This window comes from Mauremys mutica, chromosome 17, assembly GCF_020497125.1.
Source record: "Mauremys mutica isolate MM-2020 ecotype Southern chromosome 17, ASM2049712v1, whole genome shotgun sequence".
In the NCBI taxonomy this organism is placed as follows: domain Eukaryota; kingdom Metazoa; phylum Chordata; order Testudines; family Geoemydidae; genus Mauremys; species Mauremys mutica.
The window spans coordinates 8,166,793-8,186,062 of NC_059088.1; the positions used below are offsets into that span (position 1 = coordinate 8,166,793).

Here is a 19,270-nt window from a genome sequence, read left to right on the forward strand (position 1 = left end):
CCCGGCTGCCCCCCCAGTGTAACCCCCCTCCATGTATCCTGCTCCCCCCTTGCACAGAGACTCCCCCGTGTAACCCCCGGGCACAGAGACCTGCCCCCCACCCCGGCTGCCCCCCAGTGGTAACCCCCCCACACGTATCCTGCTCCCCTTGGCACAGAGACTCCCCAGTGTAACCCCCCCGGCACAGAGACCTGCCCCCCACCCCGGCTGCCCCCCCAGTGTAACCCCCCTCCATGTATCCTGCTCCCCCCTTGCACAGAGACTCCCCCGTGTAATCCCCCGGCACAGAGACCTGCCCCCGACCCCGGCTGCCCCCCCAGTGTAACCCCCCTCCCTGTATCCTGCTCCCCCCTTGCACAGAGACTCCCCAGTGTAACCCCCCTGGCACAGAGACCTGCCCCCCGCCCCGGCTGCCCCCCCAGTGTAACCCCCCCTCCATGTATCCTGCTCCCCCCTTGCACAGAGATGGCCCCCCATTACGTCCCAGTGTAACCCCCCCGCTCACCCACCCCTGACTGCCCCCCAGTGTAACCCCTCCACGCACCCTGCTCCCCTTGGCACAGAGATGTCCCTCCTGACTGCCCCCCAGTGTAACCCCCAACATACCCTGCTCCCCCCAGCACAGAGACGTTCCTCCCATCCTCCCCTGACTGCTCCCCCCCCAGTGTAACTTCCCCTGCACAGAGACATCTTCCCTCACAGCCCCCATCCTAATGTCCCCCTGGGCTGTTCCCTCTTCGTATAAAGCAGGCTGCAAATCCACAATGTCTGCAGTCACAATGCCTCCCACTGCCCCCCAAATCACCGTGGGGCATGGAGAGGCCAAGTCACCCCACGGGCAGCACTCCTTGCTTCCTAAGCCTAAACGACCGTTCATAGATACAGGACCCCTCCAAAAGGAAGCACCTGGGATTAAGGCTGCCACCCAGTATCCCCCACTCCCGGCAGCATGATGCCTCCCAGCACCACGCTGGGGCAGTGGGGTTGGTGGCGGGGGTGCACCTCCCACGGTCCAGCTGTCCCTTGGCAGTTAGCGATCAAATCCGGCTTAGCTGCTGACGTCACGGCCAGGCAGCTGTGGCTGGGCTTCGGTCAGACTGAACACCCAGAGAGGAACCCGAACCCTGCACCCACCCAGTGATGCCGAAATATCCAACCCTGCCCTATCCCGGTGGGGGAAGGAAGGCCAGAGGCAGCCACCTAAGGCCAGATATTTACAGGTATTTCAGTGCCTAAAGATACTGGTAGGAGCCTGACGGGATTTTCAAAAGCGCCATATGTGTTTAAAAATCTGGCCTAATCCCTCCATCTGTGGACAGTAACACTCACGACTAGTGACGTTTCAGACTGGCTCACAATGTTTTATTGGCAACAAATAGCGGGACCCACTCATGGTGTGATACTCACGTCCGCTCATTCCCAAAAGAATAAACCCCACAAATTCCCTGGCAACTTGGACATGCCAGAAGGGGGATAAATCCTTCAATGCAGCTCGAAAGTGGCTTTTAAATAAACACGCCGGTCTTTAAAACCAGCAGGAATTCATTTCAATGCCTGTTAATTTCAGGAGGAACTCAAACTACTCAATCCGATACTGTTAAAAACCCATGGCCCTAACGCCATTAAAAACGCACTGCTTTAACATTCCCCTGACAAACACAGCTGTGTGCCGTGTCTTCACTAGGACCAAGCTGTGTTCCTGACTCACGTTAGCTACCACACGGCAATGAACATGAGGTGAAATCCTAGGCAAGACAAGACAGACCCTAGGCTCCCCCATCTTCTTACCTCAACCCACCACAGTGTGAAAACTCCAAGCTGCAGTGCCTTGCCTTGACTGGGATTTTACCGTGTGCGAGCTGACCTCTCCTCCCAGGGAAGATGCACACGGAGAGTCCCCGCACACCACACTGCAGCATGGCGCTGGCCTGGCCCCTTACACTTCTACAAGGAAAGCAGGACAGGGAGTGTAAAAACCAACAGGTGGCCCTTCCCCCACTTAAAAAGAAACACCAGTGGGGAGGTGGGGTGAAATTCCCTCCCGCTCCCCATGATTATCCATCTTGGTCCCCATGGCCTTCCTCCCAGTGCCGTTCTCCTAAAGGCAGGGCCTGCTCCAGCTCCGGTCCCCAAGGAGCCGGGAGCCAGCTGGAGCTCAGCTGGCCGATGCTCAGTGTGGCGGATGGAGAGGCGCTGGGCTGGAGGAGCAGCTGAGGCTGGGCGAGGCCCCCTGGATGGAGCCGCTGCGTGTCTGCTTGGGGACGAGGAAGCCAGTCCCTGCTGTGGCGGGATCTAAACAAAACACACGAGTCACGTTACGTTCCAGGACCCGATCCCTGCACACCCTCCCCCTTCCAATCCCAGGCTGGCCAAGCTCTCCCCCAAGACAGGCCGGTGACTCCTCTGGTGCTGCCCAGAGACGAGGTATGGCCCATGCTGTTGGCATTTCAGTGGCTGCAGCTCCCAGCACAGGAGACAAGCTGATACTGAGCAAGCCACAGAGCGTCCCCCTGACTCGGGGCACGAATATGGCCACTCACTCCCTGGCCCGTCACATGGGCAGCTCTGTTTGGTACCGCAGGGCTGAGGGTGTGTCTACACTGCGCACTAAGCTGATTCGGGTTTGAGCCCAAGCCCCCATTCTGTCCACACACATCAGTCTGACCTGGGTCAGTGGGTACTCAGGACACAGGTCCTAGGACCCTGCTGGGGGGTGTATCAGAGCCTGAGTCCCACTGGGACTCAGCTCATTTTGTAATATGGGCAGCTCAAGCCGCAGGCCCGCGTCAGAAGGCCTGTGTAGCGTAGTATGGACGCATTACATGGCTGAGAGGGACCCCAGCTCCAGCCAGTGCAGTGTGGTGGCTTGGAAACACCAATTCCACTAGCCGGGGTCCCACAGACTCAGGTTTACAGTGCAGGGTGGTCGCTAGAGCACAACTTCAAATCACCGAGTCCACTAGCCGGGGTCCCACTGACCCAGGGGTGACGCTCCGCACTCCGCACTCATCACAGTGGTATAATTATATGATTATGACACAGTTATGCTGCATCTTGGACAAAATATGGCCTGTGAGGTGTCTATGGAAAAGTGATGGTTTGCTGAATGGATTATCCTCGTTGTATAAATGTATCATTTTTGTATCTGGGGTTATGAATATTGACTTTGTAGGTGCTTGCACCTGCGTAACACCCGAACGCTCGTTGCATTCAGGCGAGCCAGCACACCAGGCATGGTCATGGAAAAGGCTTATCCTCACCTGGGGAGGCTTCGGTCACCCCATGGATAATGGCTGCCATGACTCAGCGAAGTCTGCAAGGCCATGTGACTAGATCACATGACACTGAACTCCATTTTGGTACCTGTATTTTTCCACAAACGAGGCTGGGACTTGGCTTGGAACAAAGGGGTTCCCGCCATATGGAAGAAGCTATGAAAGAGGGACGTGACATCACCAATGGGCCTCGTTCCCCACGCAGGAGAATGCCTGGAAACACCTCAGGACGGGTTGCCAACTTTCTAGTCGCACAAAACCGAACACCTTAGCCCTGCCCCTTCCCTGAGGCCCCTCCCTCTGCTCACGACATTCCCCCTCCCTCGGTGGCTTGCTCTCCCCCACCCTCACTCACTGTCACTGGGCTGAGGCAGGGGGTCGGGGTTCAGGAGGGGGTGAGGGCTCCGGCTGGGGGTGCAGGCTATGGGATGGGGCTGGGGATGAGGGGGTTTGGGGTGCAGGAAGGTGCTCTGGATTTGGGGGGGGGGGCTCAGGGCTGGGGCAGGGGGTTGGGACTTGGGATTGGGGCATGGGCTTTCCTTGGGCGGCTCCCAGTCAGCGGCGCTGCGGGGGGGCTAAGGCAGGCTGCCTGTCTGTCCTGGCACCACGCTGTGCGCGCCCCGGAAGCAGCCAGCAGGTCCAGGTCCTAGGTGGCGGGGGGGCCAGGAGGCTCCATGCACCACTCTCGCCCGCAGGCACTGCTCCCCTGAGCTCCCATAGGCTGGGAACCAGCCAATGGGAGTGCGGAGCCGGTGCTTGGGGCAGGGACAGCGTGTGAAGCCCTGTGGCCCCCCTGCCAAGGAGCCAGACCTGGTGGCCAATTCCAGGGTGCAGCGCAGTGCCAGCCAGGACAGGTAGGGACTAGCCTGCCTTAGCACCACAGTACCACCCACTGGACTTTCAATTTAACAGCCCGGTTGGCGGTGCTGACCAGAGCCGCCAGGGTCCCTTCTCAACTGGGTGTTCGGTCGAAAACCAGACACCTGGTCACCCTACCCGAGGACAAAGACTGAACTGGGGAAGTGCTGGTCCCAGGCAGGAAAGAAGGAAGCCTGCCTGTGTAGGAAACCTTGGTGGACTTTTATCCTATTTGACAGGGTGAGATGCTGCTTAATTCAAATCCTATCTAGTACATTAGGCTTATATTGCGTTTTTGTTCATTTGCTCGGTAATCGACTTTGATCTGTTTGCTATCACCTCTAATCGCTTAAAATCTACCTTCCTGAAGTTACTCAAGCTGTTTTATATTTTACCTAAAACAGTGGTTCGAGTGAAGAGCTTGGGGCGAAATCTCAGCTCAGGAACAAGAGCGGGTGCACGTCCACTTGCCTTTGTAGAAGTGGCGGACGGGGTAATAAGTTCACACTGGTCAGGCTTTGGAGCAGGGCAGGACAGGACAGCTCCGGGATCTAGCTGGGGAGCTGGGGGTGTTTTGGCTGGAGCAGTGGCTGGCCAGAGCGTTGATGATCACGGCTGGGGGTGGCCCCGCCTGTGGATGTCTGGGTGAGGGTCAGCTTGGAGGGCTTTGCTGCTTGTCACAAGGTCAGTGTGAGAGGGAACCCAGCCTGGTAAAACAGAGCTCAGCAATCCCCCACTTCCAGGTTGCACCCTGGGGCGAGGGCGGAGTGTCACACTGGGTTTACAGTGCAGTGTGGTGGCTAGAACATGGCTTGGAAACCCCAAGTCCACTAGCCGGGGTCCCACAGACCTGGGTTTACGAGGCCGTGTGGACATCCCCTGAGTGGTTCATGGAAATGGGATACAGGCACCGGTCCCCACCAGTCCCAGGGGAGAAGGCTGGCTGGTTGGAGGGGGCAGGAAATGGGGTGTGCAGCTTGTCCCTTCCAGGGGGTGCTGGCTCTAACCCAGACTCCGGTTTAGGGTTGCCAACTTTCTAATCGCACAAAACCAAACAACTTAGCCCCACCCCTTCCCCAAGGCCACTCCCCCTGTCCCACCCCTTTCCTGAGGCCCTGCCCCCCACTCACTACATTCCCCCTCCCTCAGTGGCTCGCTCTCCCCCACCCTCACTCACTTTCACTGGGCTGGGGCAGGGGTTGGGGTGTGGGAGGGGGTGAGGGCTCTGGCATGGGGCTGGGGATGAGGGGTTTGTGGTGCAGGAGGGGGCTCCAGGCTGGTGGGTGGGGCAGAGGAGTTCAGACTGTGGGAGGGGGCTCTGGGCTGGGGCAGTGGGTTGCAGGGGTGAGGGCTCCATCTGGGGGGAGAGGCTCTGGGGTGGGACCAGGGATGAGGGATTTGGGGTGCAGAAGGGGGCTCCAGGCTTGGGGGTAGGGCAGAGGTGTTCAGGGATGGGGCTCTGGGCTGGGGCAGGGGGTTGGGGTGCAGGGGGTGAGGGCTGTATCTGGGGGTGCAGCATCTGGTGTGGGGCCAGGGATGAGGAGCTTGGGGTGTAGGAGGGGGCTCTGGGTTTGAGGGGGGCTCAGGGCTGGGGCAGGGGGTTGGGTGCAGGGGGTGAGGGCTCTATCTGGGGGTGCAGCATCTGGTGTGGGACCAGGGATGAGGAGCTTGGGGTGCAGGAGGGGGCTCTGGGTTTGAGGGGGGCTCAGGGCTGGGGCAGGGGGTTGGGGCACAGGCTTACCCCTGGCAGCTCCTGGTCAGCGGCGCAGGGCGGGTAAGGTAGGCTTCCTGCCTGTGCTGATTCTGCACTGCGCCCCAGAAGCGTCCAGCAGGTCCGAATCCTAGGCAGAGGCATGGCAGGTGGCTCTGTGCGCTGCTCTCACCTGCAGGCACCGCCCCCGCAGCTCCCATTGGCCGTGGTTCCTAGCCAATGGGAGTGCGGAGCCGGTGCTCGGGATGGGGGCAGTGCATGGAGCCCCGTGGGCCCTCCGCCTAGGAGCCGGACCTGCTGGCCTCTTCCAGGGTGCAGCGCAGAGTCAGGACTGGTAGGGACTAGCCTGCCTCAGCTCCGCAGCGCCGCTGACCGGACTTTTAACGGCCTGGTTGGCGGTGCTGACTGGAGCCACCAGGGTCCCTTTTTTAAGTGGGTGTTCCCGTCGAAAACTGGACGCTCCGGGCAGGGGGACTGGCTAGCTCAGGGGGTGGGCAATGGGACAGCACCAGTTTCAGTGCTGTCCTGATCGTACAGCTGTTCAGTGGCCTGAGTGGGAGCGGAGTGTGCTGGGTCTCTGTGCCTGAGCAGGAAGGGTCAGTAATCGGACATGTGCCCTCAGTGATGGGAGCAGCTGAGTGGCTCACACTGTACCTGCCAGGCCCCAGGTCCCAGGTGCCCTGCTTCTGCTGCTCTCCTCTGCCACCTGCCCCTTGCTGCCACGGCCGCTCCCCTGGCTCGCAGGGCCCTGCTGGGCCTTGAACCTTGGGGCAAGCACAGTGTCTGGGAGGGGCTGGTGGGTAATGAGGCATGGGCTGGGAGTCAGTAAGGACAGGCTGGGGAGCGTGACAGGGGGGCTTTGCGTGGGCAGCGGGGAGATGGGCATTTCTGCGGGAGGGGCGCACAAGGGCAGGGACCGAGGGCTGCTGAGAGCAGAGGCAGCGCGAGCTGGATCCGGGGCGGACGCAGCTGTCTCTGGAATCCCACCGGGATCCGCAGCCTGTGCCATGCAGAGGGCCTGTGCAGTGGAGCCCAGGGAGTCAGAAGGGGCGGGATGGGGGGCATCCTGGTTGGGAATCCCCGGGGGGCTGGAACCAGGTTTGAAGACCTGGATGTTGGAAACCATCAGGGTTGCGACTCCCTGTGGAGCTGTCGAGACCAGGCGGAAGTTCTTGCGTGACTGAGGAAGAGTCCTGCAGCGCAGCAAACCGGGGCGCACACGTCCCGAGCCCTGCTGCCCACCAGCGCCAGCCAGCTCTGCTGGCAAAGCCTTGTCCCCAGGGGCCTTCAGGGCCTGCTGCTGGGTGGGATCAGACGCCCCCATGTTCCCGGGGTCTCCAGGAGGAGGGGTGAAAGCAGGAAAGGCCGGAATGGGGGGTGCAGTGCCAGTGAGGGGCAGGAAGTCTGGCATGGCAGCAGAGGGGGCCAGCTGGGGGGAATTTCTCAGCACCATCAAGGCCTCGGCAGCCTCCTTCTGCAGCTGCTCTTCGGAGACGGGAGAGAAGACAAGCCCCCTGGTGCACCTGAGCGGGAGGTGAGCCGCGGAGAAAGGAGGCTGTAAGAGAGCGAAGAGACGATTCCCACATCAGGGGAAGGCCAGACCCGCAGATCCAGCTGAGATCAGCACAGAACCACAGGCTGAGGCCAGGACATACGCACCCCAGCCCAATATAGCCCCCCATTACACAGCTGCTCAGGCTGGTTCTTGGGAAAGGAGCCACGGGGCCTTTCCCCAGAGGAGGCTGCAGTTCCAATCCAGCCCCAGGTTGGCGCTGAATGAAAGATGCCCAGTCGTCTCTCTCTGTTCTGATCACTGGGCTGGGGCTGGAGCACACAACACGTTCCTGTGCAGCGCACTCCCGCTCCTCAGGGACCGGCTGGGGAGCCAGGGACACATACTGGAAAGGAAGAAGAGAGCCAGCCGAGGCCGGGATGGATGCCTGAGCTTTACAACCATCCCCGACACCTGGAGCAGCAAGGGAGCATGTGTCAGCATCACGGGGGACACGGGGGGGGGGGGGGGGGGCGCGCGGCTGCCATATCTCAGCCTCTGAGGAGGACAGTGTGACGAACTGGGAATGTGCTTAATGTTTTCTCGGAATAGTGTGTTGGTGCCTCAGTGACCCCGCTACAGTTCTTAATATCTAGGTGGTGGGATCAGGGGGTGCGATTGCTGCAGAGGAAGGGGCCAGTGCACCTAAATGCCTGGCACTCTGTCTCCTGGCAACTGATGGCCTGGGCCCCTCCTCTGCAAAGGTGCCAACTGAAGGTGTTGGAGACAAAGGGGTCAGGTGACCTCCTGGCCCGGGAAAGGAGCTGAGCAGAGAGGAGGGACTGGAGGGAGTGTTAGTCTGGAGCTGGCTGGGGACGAGGAGTGAGGGCAGACGTGGGGGTCTGGCTCACTGCCCCCCAGAATGGACCCGGCCGAGGGGTCCGGTTCTCTGTACCTACAAGCTCTGTGTTAGACCCTGTTCCTGTCATCGAATAAACCTCTGTGTCACTGGCTGGCTGAGAGTCACGTCTGACTGCGACGTGGGGGGGCAGGACCCTGTGGCCCCCCTAGGACCCCGCCTGGGCGACTCGCTGGGGGAAGCGCACGGAGGGGCAGAGGAGGCTGAATGCTCCCAGGAGAGACCCAGGAGGTGAAGCCGTGGGAGCTTCTTGCCCTGCAGACAGGCTGCTCCGAGGGAGAGGAGGCTCCCCAGAGTCCTGCCTGGCTTGGTGGGGAGCAGTTCCAGAGCATCGCCCGGGGACTCCGTGACAGACAGATCTCAGAGCTACGCACCTGGGCTCCTGGCAGTGTCGACTCCAGGTGGCTGCTCAAATCCATGTTCCCATCCAAGGGACTCAGCGCCAGGCGGCTGGAACAGGCAAGAGACAGTGCATCAGAAAACGCTGTGCTTGGCAGCTCGTCTCTCACTCTGAGTCTGCTGAACCAAAAGCCGCTGGCTGGGGAGAGTCATTTCAGTGTCTGTTTATGGCCCATCTCCCATGCCTGGCTTTCCCATGACATTTACAAATAAACTGTCATGGTGGGAGACACCAGACAGCTCTGGCTGGGAAGCGTATACACAGAGTCTTACAGGTTATTTTTTTCTTAATGTGTGAGCAAGTTTTCAGCCTTTGGAGAAATACTGTGGGGTTAGTTTTGTCTGTGCAGATGTCAGTGACATGCTCTGTTCCAGGACTGGGTGCACACCATGCAAATAAAAGATGCTACCCATAGAGAATACCCAGACTCCATGTCACTGATTTCTCCTCCACGAGGAAGGTGACCTGCGAAGCCCCAGGATTTCGCTCCTGCTAGTCCGAGGGTTAATGCTGATGTTGGCAATGAGACATCAGTGCTGAAAGAAGGGGCAACAGCACTCTCTGGAAATCTTTCCAGATAGAGCCACATCAACCTCTGGCCCTTTAAGAGATGGTTCCAGGCAGGGTGACCAGATGTCCCGATTTTATAGGGACGGTCCCGATTTTTGGGTCTTTTTCTTATATAGTCTCCTATTACCGCCCACCCCCGTCCTGATTGTTCACACTTGCTGTCTGCTCACCCTAGTTCCAGGCATGTGTGACACCCTTAGCTCACCTCCCCAGGTGGAGAAAATTAGCAAAGTCACATGATGACGGGCAGGTCATGTGGCTAGATCAGGCCTCTGGCAGAAGCCTGTGGAGAAAGAGAAGGGAGGCTCCAGAGCAGCGGTTTTCAAACTTTTTTTCTGGTGACCCAGTTGAAGAAAATTGTTGATGCCTGTGACCCAACGGAGCTGCTCTCGGTCAATGGGAGTGCCGAGCCGGTGCTCGGGGTGAGGGCAGCGCGCAGAGCCTGTGGCCCCCCTGCCGAGGAGCAGGACCCGCTGCTGACTGCTTGTGGGGCACAGCACGGTGTTAGAACAAGTAGGGACTAGCCTGCCTTGGCCGCCGATGGGGCTTGTAACGGCCCGGTCGGCAGTGCTGACCAGAGCTGCCGCGACCCAGTGCCTGACATTCCGCGACCCAGTACTGGGCCACGACCCACCATTTGAAACCCACTGCTGTGGAGAGCCTTGGGGTGGGAGCCCAGGGGAGAGAGGACAGACGCTCAGGAAGGAGTGCTGTGCCCAGCTTGAGACTGGGCGGGGACGACTTTTAGTGCTGTTTTGTCGGCCTTTTGGCGACAAAACAGTGATAGTGTATACACTGCAATGGGACTTTTGTAAAAAAACAGCCCAGTTTTGTCGACAAAAAACTTCCACCCCTGCAAGAGACTTTTGTCTTTTCCCCTCCCTTTATTGTCGACAAACAGCCAGTGTAGACACCACGCCTCTTTTTTCTGATTTTATTGGCCTCCGGAAAGTGTCCCACAATTCCCACGCTGCCGCTCTGGTCAGCAGTGTGAACTCCACTGCCCTGCAGCCAACCCGCTCCTCCCCCTTGCAAGCCCCAGGAATTTTACATCTCATTTCCTGCTTGCTGGCTTCCCAGGTGAGCATGGCTGGCTACCGCACCAAACGGCGCCTGCTTGGACCACTGCTGAGCTGTTGGATCTGATCAGTATATAGGGAGAGGAGTCTGTTCAGTCGCAGCTGTGAGTGACCCGTAGGAATCAGGACACATATGGGCAAATGTCTCGAGGCTTGTGTGAAAAGGGCTCTGATCAGGACACGCAGCAGTGCAGGATGAAGATAAAGGAGCTGAGGCAGGCGTACCATAAGGCGTGGGAGGCAAACCATCGCTTTGTGGTGCACCTAAGACCTGCTGCTTCTATAAGGAACTGAATGCTATCCTCGGTGGTGACCCCACCTCCATCGCCGATTGCCCCGTGGATACTTCGGAGGCAGCAGAAAGGGGGTAACCCGGAGGCTGAAATTCTGGATGAAGAAGTCGAGCTAGAAAAGGACGTGGAGCTCCCAGCAGGGTCGCCCAGTGGGGCAGGCAGCCAGGAACTTTTCTCCATTCCAGAAGTGCTCTATGGGGAGCAGGAAGCAGATGAGAAGCCAGGTAAGTTGCTGTGGCTTGTGTAGGGAATCGAAAAGTGGGAGGCAGGTAGCGTTTTCTGTGAGCTGAACATCGCCCTGTGTAGCTAATCTGCACGGCTAAGCAGGGCGTCGATGGACATCGAGAGCTGCAGGGAATCCTCCAGAGAGAGGCTCTGGAAAGTTTCCAGGAGGTACTTGTTAATCCTCTGCTGCAGATTCCCAGGGACTGCAGCCTTGTTAGTTCCCCCACTGTAGGAAACTGTACCATGACATTTAACCATCACTGGAGCTGGGACCAAAGCGGCACATAGCTGAGCTGCACAGCCAAAAGCATTCAGCAGCTGTGCCCTGGTTTCTCTGGTCACCCGCAGCAGCAGCAGCAGGTTGGCCGCATGTGAAAGAGTGTGGGATAATTTTAGAATGAGTTCCCTGCAAAGCTGCCCTGCAAGCCATGACCGTTTTGTCCATACACACAACTGCCTTCCCCCAACTCCCAACACTCACCATGATTGAGGTGCTCGGGGGGCTGCGTGCCTGCCTAGAGTCAGTGAGAAGGTGATAACTACTAGTTGCAAAAGGCCCTTGTTACTGAAAGGCTTAAATCGTTTGCTGGAATGTAACAGTCCCTCTTCTGTGAATTGTCCACAGCAGCCGAGGCCTTGAGGAACGCACCACGCACTGCTGCCGACTGGCTTCGGCAGATAAGGAAGAAGCCGAGACGCAGCAAAGAAGACATGTTCAGGGAGGTGCTGCAGCGCCGTGAGAGACAGACCAGGGACAGAATAAAGAATGCAGTATTTGCTAGGCACATGGCAGAGCGGATGATAAAAGTTATGGTGGATCAGACCGAGATTCTCAAGTCTTTGATACAGCTGCAGACTGAGCAGATCCATGGTCGACCTCCAGTGCAGCACATGCACATGCACAATTCTTTGCCAACCACACCCACCTCTATGCTCACACATTCCTTTTCACTTCACAGCACTCCACCCCCTCTCACAGCTTGGACAATGATAGCTGGAGCTACACATAGTTGTGAGGTTTTACCCTTCTTAACAATCAATAAAGGCCAAGGCATTTAATGGTACAGCGTTTTTATTCTGTGTTCTACAAAAGCGTATAGCAATCAATTCACTCTCGGGAACAGGATTCGAAATCATTGTGTTACATAGATCTTGGGCCCCAAAATTGTCCATGGATGCACCAGGGAAGCAACTTCAAAGCAGATGTGTTAGTGCCCCTCGTTGTCCAAGTGGTTCCTCAAAGCCGCTCTGATGTTATTAGCAGCCCTCTGGGCACCTCTGACAGCCCTAGCATCTGGCTGTTCAAACTGCAGCCAAGCGCTCGGCCTCAGTGCTCCACACCTGAGCAAACATTTCACCCTTAGAGTCGCACAGATTATGCAAAGTGCAGCACGCGGCTATGACCACGGGAATATTATGCTTGGTAAGGTCTAGCCTGCCATTGAGACACCTCCAGTGAACTTTCAAACGGCCAAAGGCACATTCCACTACCATGTGGCACCTGCTCAGCCTGTTATTAAAACGCTCCTTGCTGCTGTCCAGGTGCCCTGTGTAAGGTTTCATGAGCCAGGGCTGTAAGGGGTAAGCCGGGTCTCCCAGGATTACTATGGGCATTTCCACATCCCGCACTGTGATCTTGTGGTCTGGAAAGAAATTCCCCGCCTGCAGCTTTCTGTACAGGCCACTGTTCCTGAAGATGCGTGCGTCATGCACCTTTCCAGACCAGCCTGCATTGATGTCCGTGAAACACCCCCGGTGATCCACAAGTGCCTGCAACACCATGGAGAAGTATCCCTTCCTATTGATGTACTCAGAGGCAAGGTGGTCTGTGCTTCTCCGCCACAGTTAGGGAAACCCATCTCTGCAAAGCCAGCCACTACTTCATGCACATTTTCCAGAGTCACGGTCCTCCTCAGCAGGATGCGATTTATTGCCCTGCACACTTGGAGTAATACAGCCCCAACAGTGGACTTCCCCACTCCAAATTGATTTGCAGCTGACCGGTAGCAGTCTGGATTCGCCAGCTTCCACACAGTGATTGCAACACGCTTCTCTACCAAAAGGGCAGCTCTCAATCTGGTGTCCTTGTGCCGCAGGTCAGGGGCCAGATCAGCACATAGCTCCAGGAAGGTTATTTTACGTATTTGAAAGTTCTGTACCCACTGGTCTTCATCCCACGCCTGCATGACAGTGCGATCCCACCAATCAGTGCTTGTTTCCCTAGCCCAAAAGCGACCGTCTACCATATGCAGCTGCTCTGTGAATGCCAAAAGCACTGATAAGTTGCTGCCGTCCATATCACACTCGGGTGCCTACGATTCAGCCTCTGTCAGTAACTTTGCGAGTAACTCTACTGCCACGCACAGTGTCTTCACGACAGTTAATAGCACATAGGAGAGAAGTGCGGGATCCATCCTCTCTCACTGCAGATGCTGGCGCGCACTACAAAGACTGACAGTTGGAAAAATGGTGCAAAAGGAAGCCAGAAGCCACTGGAGGGCTGGGACACAAAGCAGTGCATGACGGGACATTTTGCACGTCCCAGGATGCGCCGTGCTCCGTTTCCACCTTCCCACAACACCTAGTGACAGATGGTGTTGCCAGGCACTGTAGGATACATACCCACAGTGCATTGCTCACACTGTCAGTAATGGTGCCTCTAATGTGGACATGATCTGTCGACAGAGGGAGCAAATGTAGACTTGCTTTGGCGACTTTGCTTTTGTCGATTTTTTCATGTCGATATTAGTTTCATCGACAAAACTTGCCAGTGTAGACAAGTCCTTATTTTGAACCCCCGGAAGGGGTGGACTTGTTTCTTTTATGTCCTAGCTGCAGAATGAAGAGGCTGCAGCAGCAGCCAAAGCAGGCTGGATGGTTGGGAGATCCAACCTGCGTGAGGGGAAACTGAGGCAGCAGCTAGCCTGAAACTAGATCAGGCTGGTGGCACTGCTACACCTACACTGAGGGTTTAAAGTTGATGGAGGCCCCCTGTCTTCACCATGGGGACCAATAGGTTGATTGCCTTAGCCTCTGGCTAGCCCCCAAGCCCTCCCCATGGGTGATTAACCAGACATGTGGCTATTGGTATGTGTAAACATGGCAGCTCTCTCACCACACAGCTCTGTTCCAGGGGGCAGGTGTTGGGTTTGCTGCTTACAGAGTAGGACTGGTCTAGGCTGGTGTTTAGTGGGACCAGGCAGGAAAGGGGATGGCTCTGGAGTATCTTAGGCTGCCTCCAGCCCACAGATATTGAAATACTCCAGTGCAGAAGTTGCTTCCCATGCGATTTCAGGTTGCTTCTTTTACACGCTGTGAGCGTGCTCCAGCCAGGGTGCTGGCCCTGCAGAAATACACACCCAAGCAGTTCAGTGGATGCAGAGGCTGCTGGTGGGAACCAGGCGGGGCTTGGTGCCTGCTGGAACAGCCGTCCTGGGACTGCCACGAGACCCCCTGGGGCATGTGTCACCTTGCCGCCATCACAACCTGCCAGACAAATACGAGTTGATGTCAGTCAGAGCCGAGCAGCTGAGGAGCCAGCAGTGGAGGCAACTGGGGCTACAGGGCACTGTTGACAAGGTGATGCATTCTCCTCCCGGCTAAGGGAGACTTGCACAGCCGCAGCCTCGCTGTGCCCAGCTTTAAAGGGGAGCTGTCGCACTGATGGAGCCTGCTAGGGTGACCAGATGAGAGGAAGAAAATATTGGGACACAAGTGGGGGTCATCGCTGGTGGAGCAAAAAAAAAAAAAAAGCCGAGTGCTGCCAGCGGAGCAAAAAAAGCCGCTAAAAAAGGAGTACCGCGAAATAGCGGGACAAATTGCGTCCTGACCGGGATGCGGGACAAACGCCTAAATATCAGGACGGTCACGATTTTATCGGGACGTCTGGTCACCCTAGAGCCCACAGGGTCATCTAGTGCGGTAGCCCTGCGCCAGAGCAGGCCAGTGGCCTCGGCTAGCCAGGTATCACTCCCTTTTCTTGCTGTGACTGGTCAGACCCACGGCCTGGTATCCTCCCACCATCCCTGCCACCTCAGTATCCGTGCCCCCCAGATCAGACCAGTGAGCCCCTCTGAGTCCAGCCCAGTCCTCCCTGCCCTGTCTGTAACCTTTCATCCTGCATCGTAAAGAGAGAAGGAAACACCAGAGGGCACTTAGGCCCTGGGGCTTGTATTCGTGTCATCCTGGAGATGGGGCTACCCACCTGGGTGAGCTGTGAAGCAAAGGGGAGGCTCCTGGGGCAACACCTGGCAGAGGACGGGTGGGGGCAGGGGAAGAGCTGGCAGGAACCAAGGTGTGTAGGGTGGCTGGCATTCTCCAAGGGGCCAGGGCAGCTGAGTCACCTCAGGCTGGTGGGGAAGAGGCAGCCAGGGGCTTTCCTAGAAAGCAAAGCAGAGGACACGTGCATACGACTCAGGGAACAGGCAGCTGCTTGGAAACAGCAAACACTGGGATGCAGCAGCCTGATCACACGGAGGAGCTCAAACCCCTCGCTAAGGGGATTCCCCACGTCGGGGGACTGGCAGCGTCAAGGGGAATTGAGAAATGGGACATGGGCTCTTTCCCTTCCTGGAGGCACCTTGGTTAGCAGGACTAGATGGTTCTGGGGGCATGTGGAATGGATTAAGGGGCCTTTCGCCTCTAGGGGGTGCAGGTTCCAATCCAGACCAAGGTTAGTGGGACTGGATGGGCTTGGAGGGTGATGGAATGGGTTATGGGGCCTTCCCCTCTCTCCAATCCGTACTGGGGTTAGAAGGACTGGGTGAGTGGGCGGGGTTGGGTTATGGGGCCTTCCCCTCTCTCCAATCCGTACTGGGGTTAGAAGGACTGGGTGAGTGGGCAGGGTTGGGTTATGGGGCCTTCCCCTCTCTCCAATCCATACTGGGGTTAGAAGGACTGGGTGAGTGGGCGGGGTTGGGTTATGGGGCCTTCCCCTCTCTCCAATCCATACTGGGGTTAGAAGGACTGGGTGAGTGGGTGGGGCTGGGTTATGGGGCCTTCCCCTCTCTCCAATCCGTACTGGGGTTAGAAGGACTGGGTGAGTGGGCGGGGTTGGGTTATGGGGCCTTCCCCTCTCTCCAATCCATACTGGGGTTAGAAGGACTGGGTGAGTGGGTGGGGCTGGGTTATGGGGCCTTCCCCTCTCAGAGACGCCAGTTCCAATCCTATCAGGCCCAGCACCTCAGGGCCACATGCAATACTCTTCCCCCTCATCACCCTTCTGGCAGGCTGGTGACTCCGGTGGCCGGTGGGCCCTGCAGTCCCCTGATGGGTATGTCCAGCTGTGGAGCCCGGCTCTGCATTTTCCTTTGCGGCTGCGGAAGGAGGAGAGCGTGTGAAGAGAAGCTGGATGTGAGCTCTGATGTCGCCCTGAAGTGAGCAGGGGGCCATTAGCCCGTCTGAGGTGGTGAGGGTAGATACACACCTGCGGCTGCTCGCTCCTTTGGCTTGGCCCCTTCGTGGGGATTGGCCAAGCCCAGAGAGGCCACGGCAGAGCCATCCCTGAGCCGCAGCAAACCTCTGGCCAGCTGCTTCCTCAGCTCCGTCTCCTGCTGCCTGCGCAGGGCCACCTGGGCAGCCATGACACGCCGGCGCTGCCTGTAGGGGCGCAGAGAGAGACGGCAGTGCAAACCCAGACCTCCCCCGACGGGTGTCCCCTACAATTGGGCATTGGGGCCAGACTGAGTGCTGGGAAGAGCCCCCCAACCCGCTCCCTGCTGCACCTGCCCCCCAGCCCTATGCTGGGGCATTGGGCCAGCCCTGATTGCCAGGGGAGAGCCTCCCAACCCGCTCCCTGCAGCACCCCCCCAGCATCACACTGGGGCATTGGGGCCAACCCTGACTGCCAGGGGAGAGCCCCCCAACCCGCTCCCTGCAGCACCTGCCCCCCAGCATCACGCTGGGGCATTGGGCCAGCCCTGACTGCCAGGGGAGAGCCCCCCAACCCGCTCCCTGCAGCACCTGCCCCCCAGCCCTATGCTGGGGCATTGGGCCAGCCCTGATTGCCAGGGGAGAGCCCCCCAATCCGCTGCCTGCAGCACCTGCCCCCCAGCATCACGCTGGGGCATTGGGGCCAACCCTGACTGCCAGGGGAGAGCCCCCCAACCCCCTCCCTGCAGCACCGCCCCCCCCAGCATCACGCTGGGGCGTTGGGCCAGCCCTGACTGCCAGGGTAGGGTGCCCCCTACTGAGCCCCCACCCTGCTCGCTGCAACACAGTGGTATTGGGCTCAGCACTGACTCCGTGGGGAGAACGCCCCGGCACGTACAGAATGAGGATGCACTTGTCACACTGGCAGCCCTGGAACTGGCAGCCCTTCTTGTGGCCCTTGAGCAGGACCCGGATGCCGTGGTTGCGGCAGCGGGCACAGGTCGGGGAGCGGGCAGGGGCAGGTGGGGCACAGTTGTCCTGGGCACTGCCGTCATCTGTGGTGGAGTCCGAGGGGCAGCACTGAATGCATGGCCTTGCCGTACTGGAGGGGTCGCAGCTCTCCTCCATGGTCCGTGAGCCTGAAGGGAGAGCAGTGAGTGAACACAAGGGCCATTCCTGACCCCAGGGACAGAGCCCAGGCCCTAGGCATGTCCATAGCTGCTCAGCTCAGACAAAGCAGGGGGCTGGGGCCCTGCCTCAGGATCTGCTCCCGACCCCCCTCATCTTGTGCACCAAGGTTATGGCTTGCGTCAGGGTCAAGATCACATATGGGCCATGCATCCTGCACCCCTGGCCGCCCTGCTGTCACTCTGGCTCCGAACACGCTACCCCCCACCTCCCACACAATTCTGCAGCAAAGGGGTGGGACTGTCGGGAGAGTGGGGGGCATGGGGTGATAGTTGTTACAGGCTGGCACTGTTGGCTGCGCGGGAGTTGACGTCCCCGTGCGGTGGCCAGGGTTGCCTTGACGTCACAGCGGGGCATCTGTTGAGGAGGCACACGTGGGGCTGGGGAAGGTGTCACTTATGGCTAGGTGGGTGAGGGTTCTTCTGTGGGGCGGCAGACAGGGTAAGTCACCATAGAGTGGATGTGTAGGAGGGGTTGCAGTTGCCATGAGGCCTAGCATGGGCTGGCATCACTATGAGGGAAGAATCTTTTGTAAGGCAGCTGTTGAGGAGTTGATGTCAGGATGGGGTGACTGCTGGGGTGGGGGTCTCCTGTGGGGTGGCTGTAATGGGGTTGGTGTCAGGAAGGGGTGACTGTTGGGGTAGGGGTCTCCTGTGGAGTAGCCGTGGGGGGTTGTTGTCAGGATGGGGTGACCGTTGGGGTGGGGGGTCTCCTGTGGAGTAGCCGTGGGGGGCTGTTGTCAGAATGGGGCAACTGTTGGGGCGGGGGTCTCCTGTGGAGTAGCTGTGGGTGAGTTGATGTCAGGATGGGATGACTGTTGGGGCAGGGGTCTCTGATGGAGTAGCTGTGGGTGATTTGATGTCAGGATGGGATGACTGTTGGGGCAGGGGTCTCTGATGGAGTAGCTGTGGGGGGGTTGTTGTCAGGATGGGATGACTGTTGGGGCAGGGGTCTCTGATGGAGTAGCTGTGGGTGAGTTGATGTCAGGATGGGATGACTGTTGGGGCAGGGGTCTCCTGTGGAGTAGCTGTGGGGGGTTGTTGTCAGGATGGGATGACTGTTGGGGCAGGGGTCTCCTGTGGAGTAGCCGTGGGGGGTTATTGTCAGGATGGGGCAACTGTTGGGGCGGGGGTCTCCTGTGGAGTAGCTGTAGGGGGTTGTTGTCAGAATGGGGTGACTGTTGGGGCGAGGGTCTCCTGTGGAGTAGCTGTGGGTGAATTGATGTCAGGATGGGATGACTGTTGGGGCAGGGGTCTCCTGTGGAGTAGCTGTGGGGGGTTGTTGTCAGGATGGGGTGACTGTTGGGGCGGGGGTCTCCTGTGGAGTAGCTGTGGGTGAGTTGATGTCAGGATGGGATGACTGTTGGGGCAGGGGTCTCCTGTGGAGTAGCTGTGGGGGGTTGTTGTCAGGATGGGGTGACTGTTGGGGCGGGGGTCTCCTGTGGAGTAGCTGTGGGTGAGTTGATGTCAGGATGGGATGACTGTTGGGGTGACAGTCTCCTGTGGAGTAGCTGTGAGGGGGCGGGTTGACATCACCACAGGGCGGATCTTGGAGGGCTGTTTCTTGTGAGAGCTGACATCCCCTCCGTGTGAGGCGGCTGTGGAAGGTTTAGCACCACTGGCACTGGGTGGGTGTCAGGGGGGGTGTCTTCTGTGGGATAGCGGTGGGGGTTTGACATCCCCTTGGGATGAGGCAGCTGTGGCAGAGTTCATGTCACTACAGGAGGTTGCTGGGGGGCATCTTCTGTAGGATAGTGGTTTGTAGGTGGAGGGGGAATTAAGGTCACCATGAGGAAGGTGTTTGGGTGTCTTCTGTGGCCAGGTTGACATGCTGAGGTGGGTGACGTTGGATGTGTTGGCGTCACCCCAGGGAGGTTGTCGGTGGGGGCAT

At 58.4% G+C, this 19,270-nt stretch overlaps 1 protein-coding gene across 1 annotated transcript; it reads right to left on the bottom strand.

Moving 5' to 3' along the window:
* Positions 1-1,355: 1,355 nt before the first annotated feature.
* Positions 1,356-17,320, bottom strand: LOC123351894 (doublesex- and mab-3-related transcription factor C2-like). The gene is made up of 8 exons (XM_044991578.1): positions 17,091-17,320; positions 16,248-16,420; positions 16,040-16,137; positions 15,027-15,201; positions 14,182-14,308; positions 8,630-8,705; positions 6,499-7,399; positions 1,356-2,292 (listed from the first exon to the last, which is right to left on the bottom strand). The coding sequence occupies exons 1-8, from the start codon at positions 17,318-17,320 to the stop codon at positions 2,171-2,173; spliced, it is 1,902 nt and encodes a 633-aa protein (XP_044847513.1). The 3' UTR covers positions 1,356-2,170.
* Positions 17,321-19,270: the final 1,950 nt, after the last annotated feature.

Coding starts and splice junctions, on each gene's coding strand:
- LOC123351894 (XM_044991578.1), bottom strand. CDS start 17,320: ATGGAGGAGAGCTGCGACCCCTCCAGTACGGCAAGGCCATGCATTCAG. Junction 15,202..16,039: donor GTCACCAGCCTGCCAGAAGG/GTGATGAGGGGG, acceptor TTTGCTTTCTAG/GAAAGCCCCTGGCTGCCTCT. Junction 7,400..8,629: donor CGACACTGCCAGGAGCCCAG/GTGCGTAGCTCT, acceptor GCTCTCTTACAG/CCTCCTTTCTCCGCGGCTCA.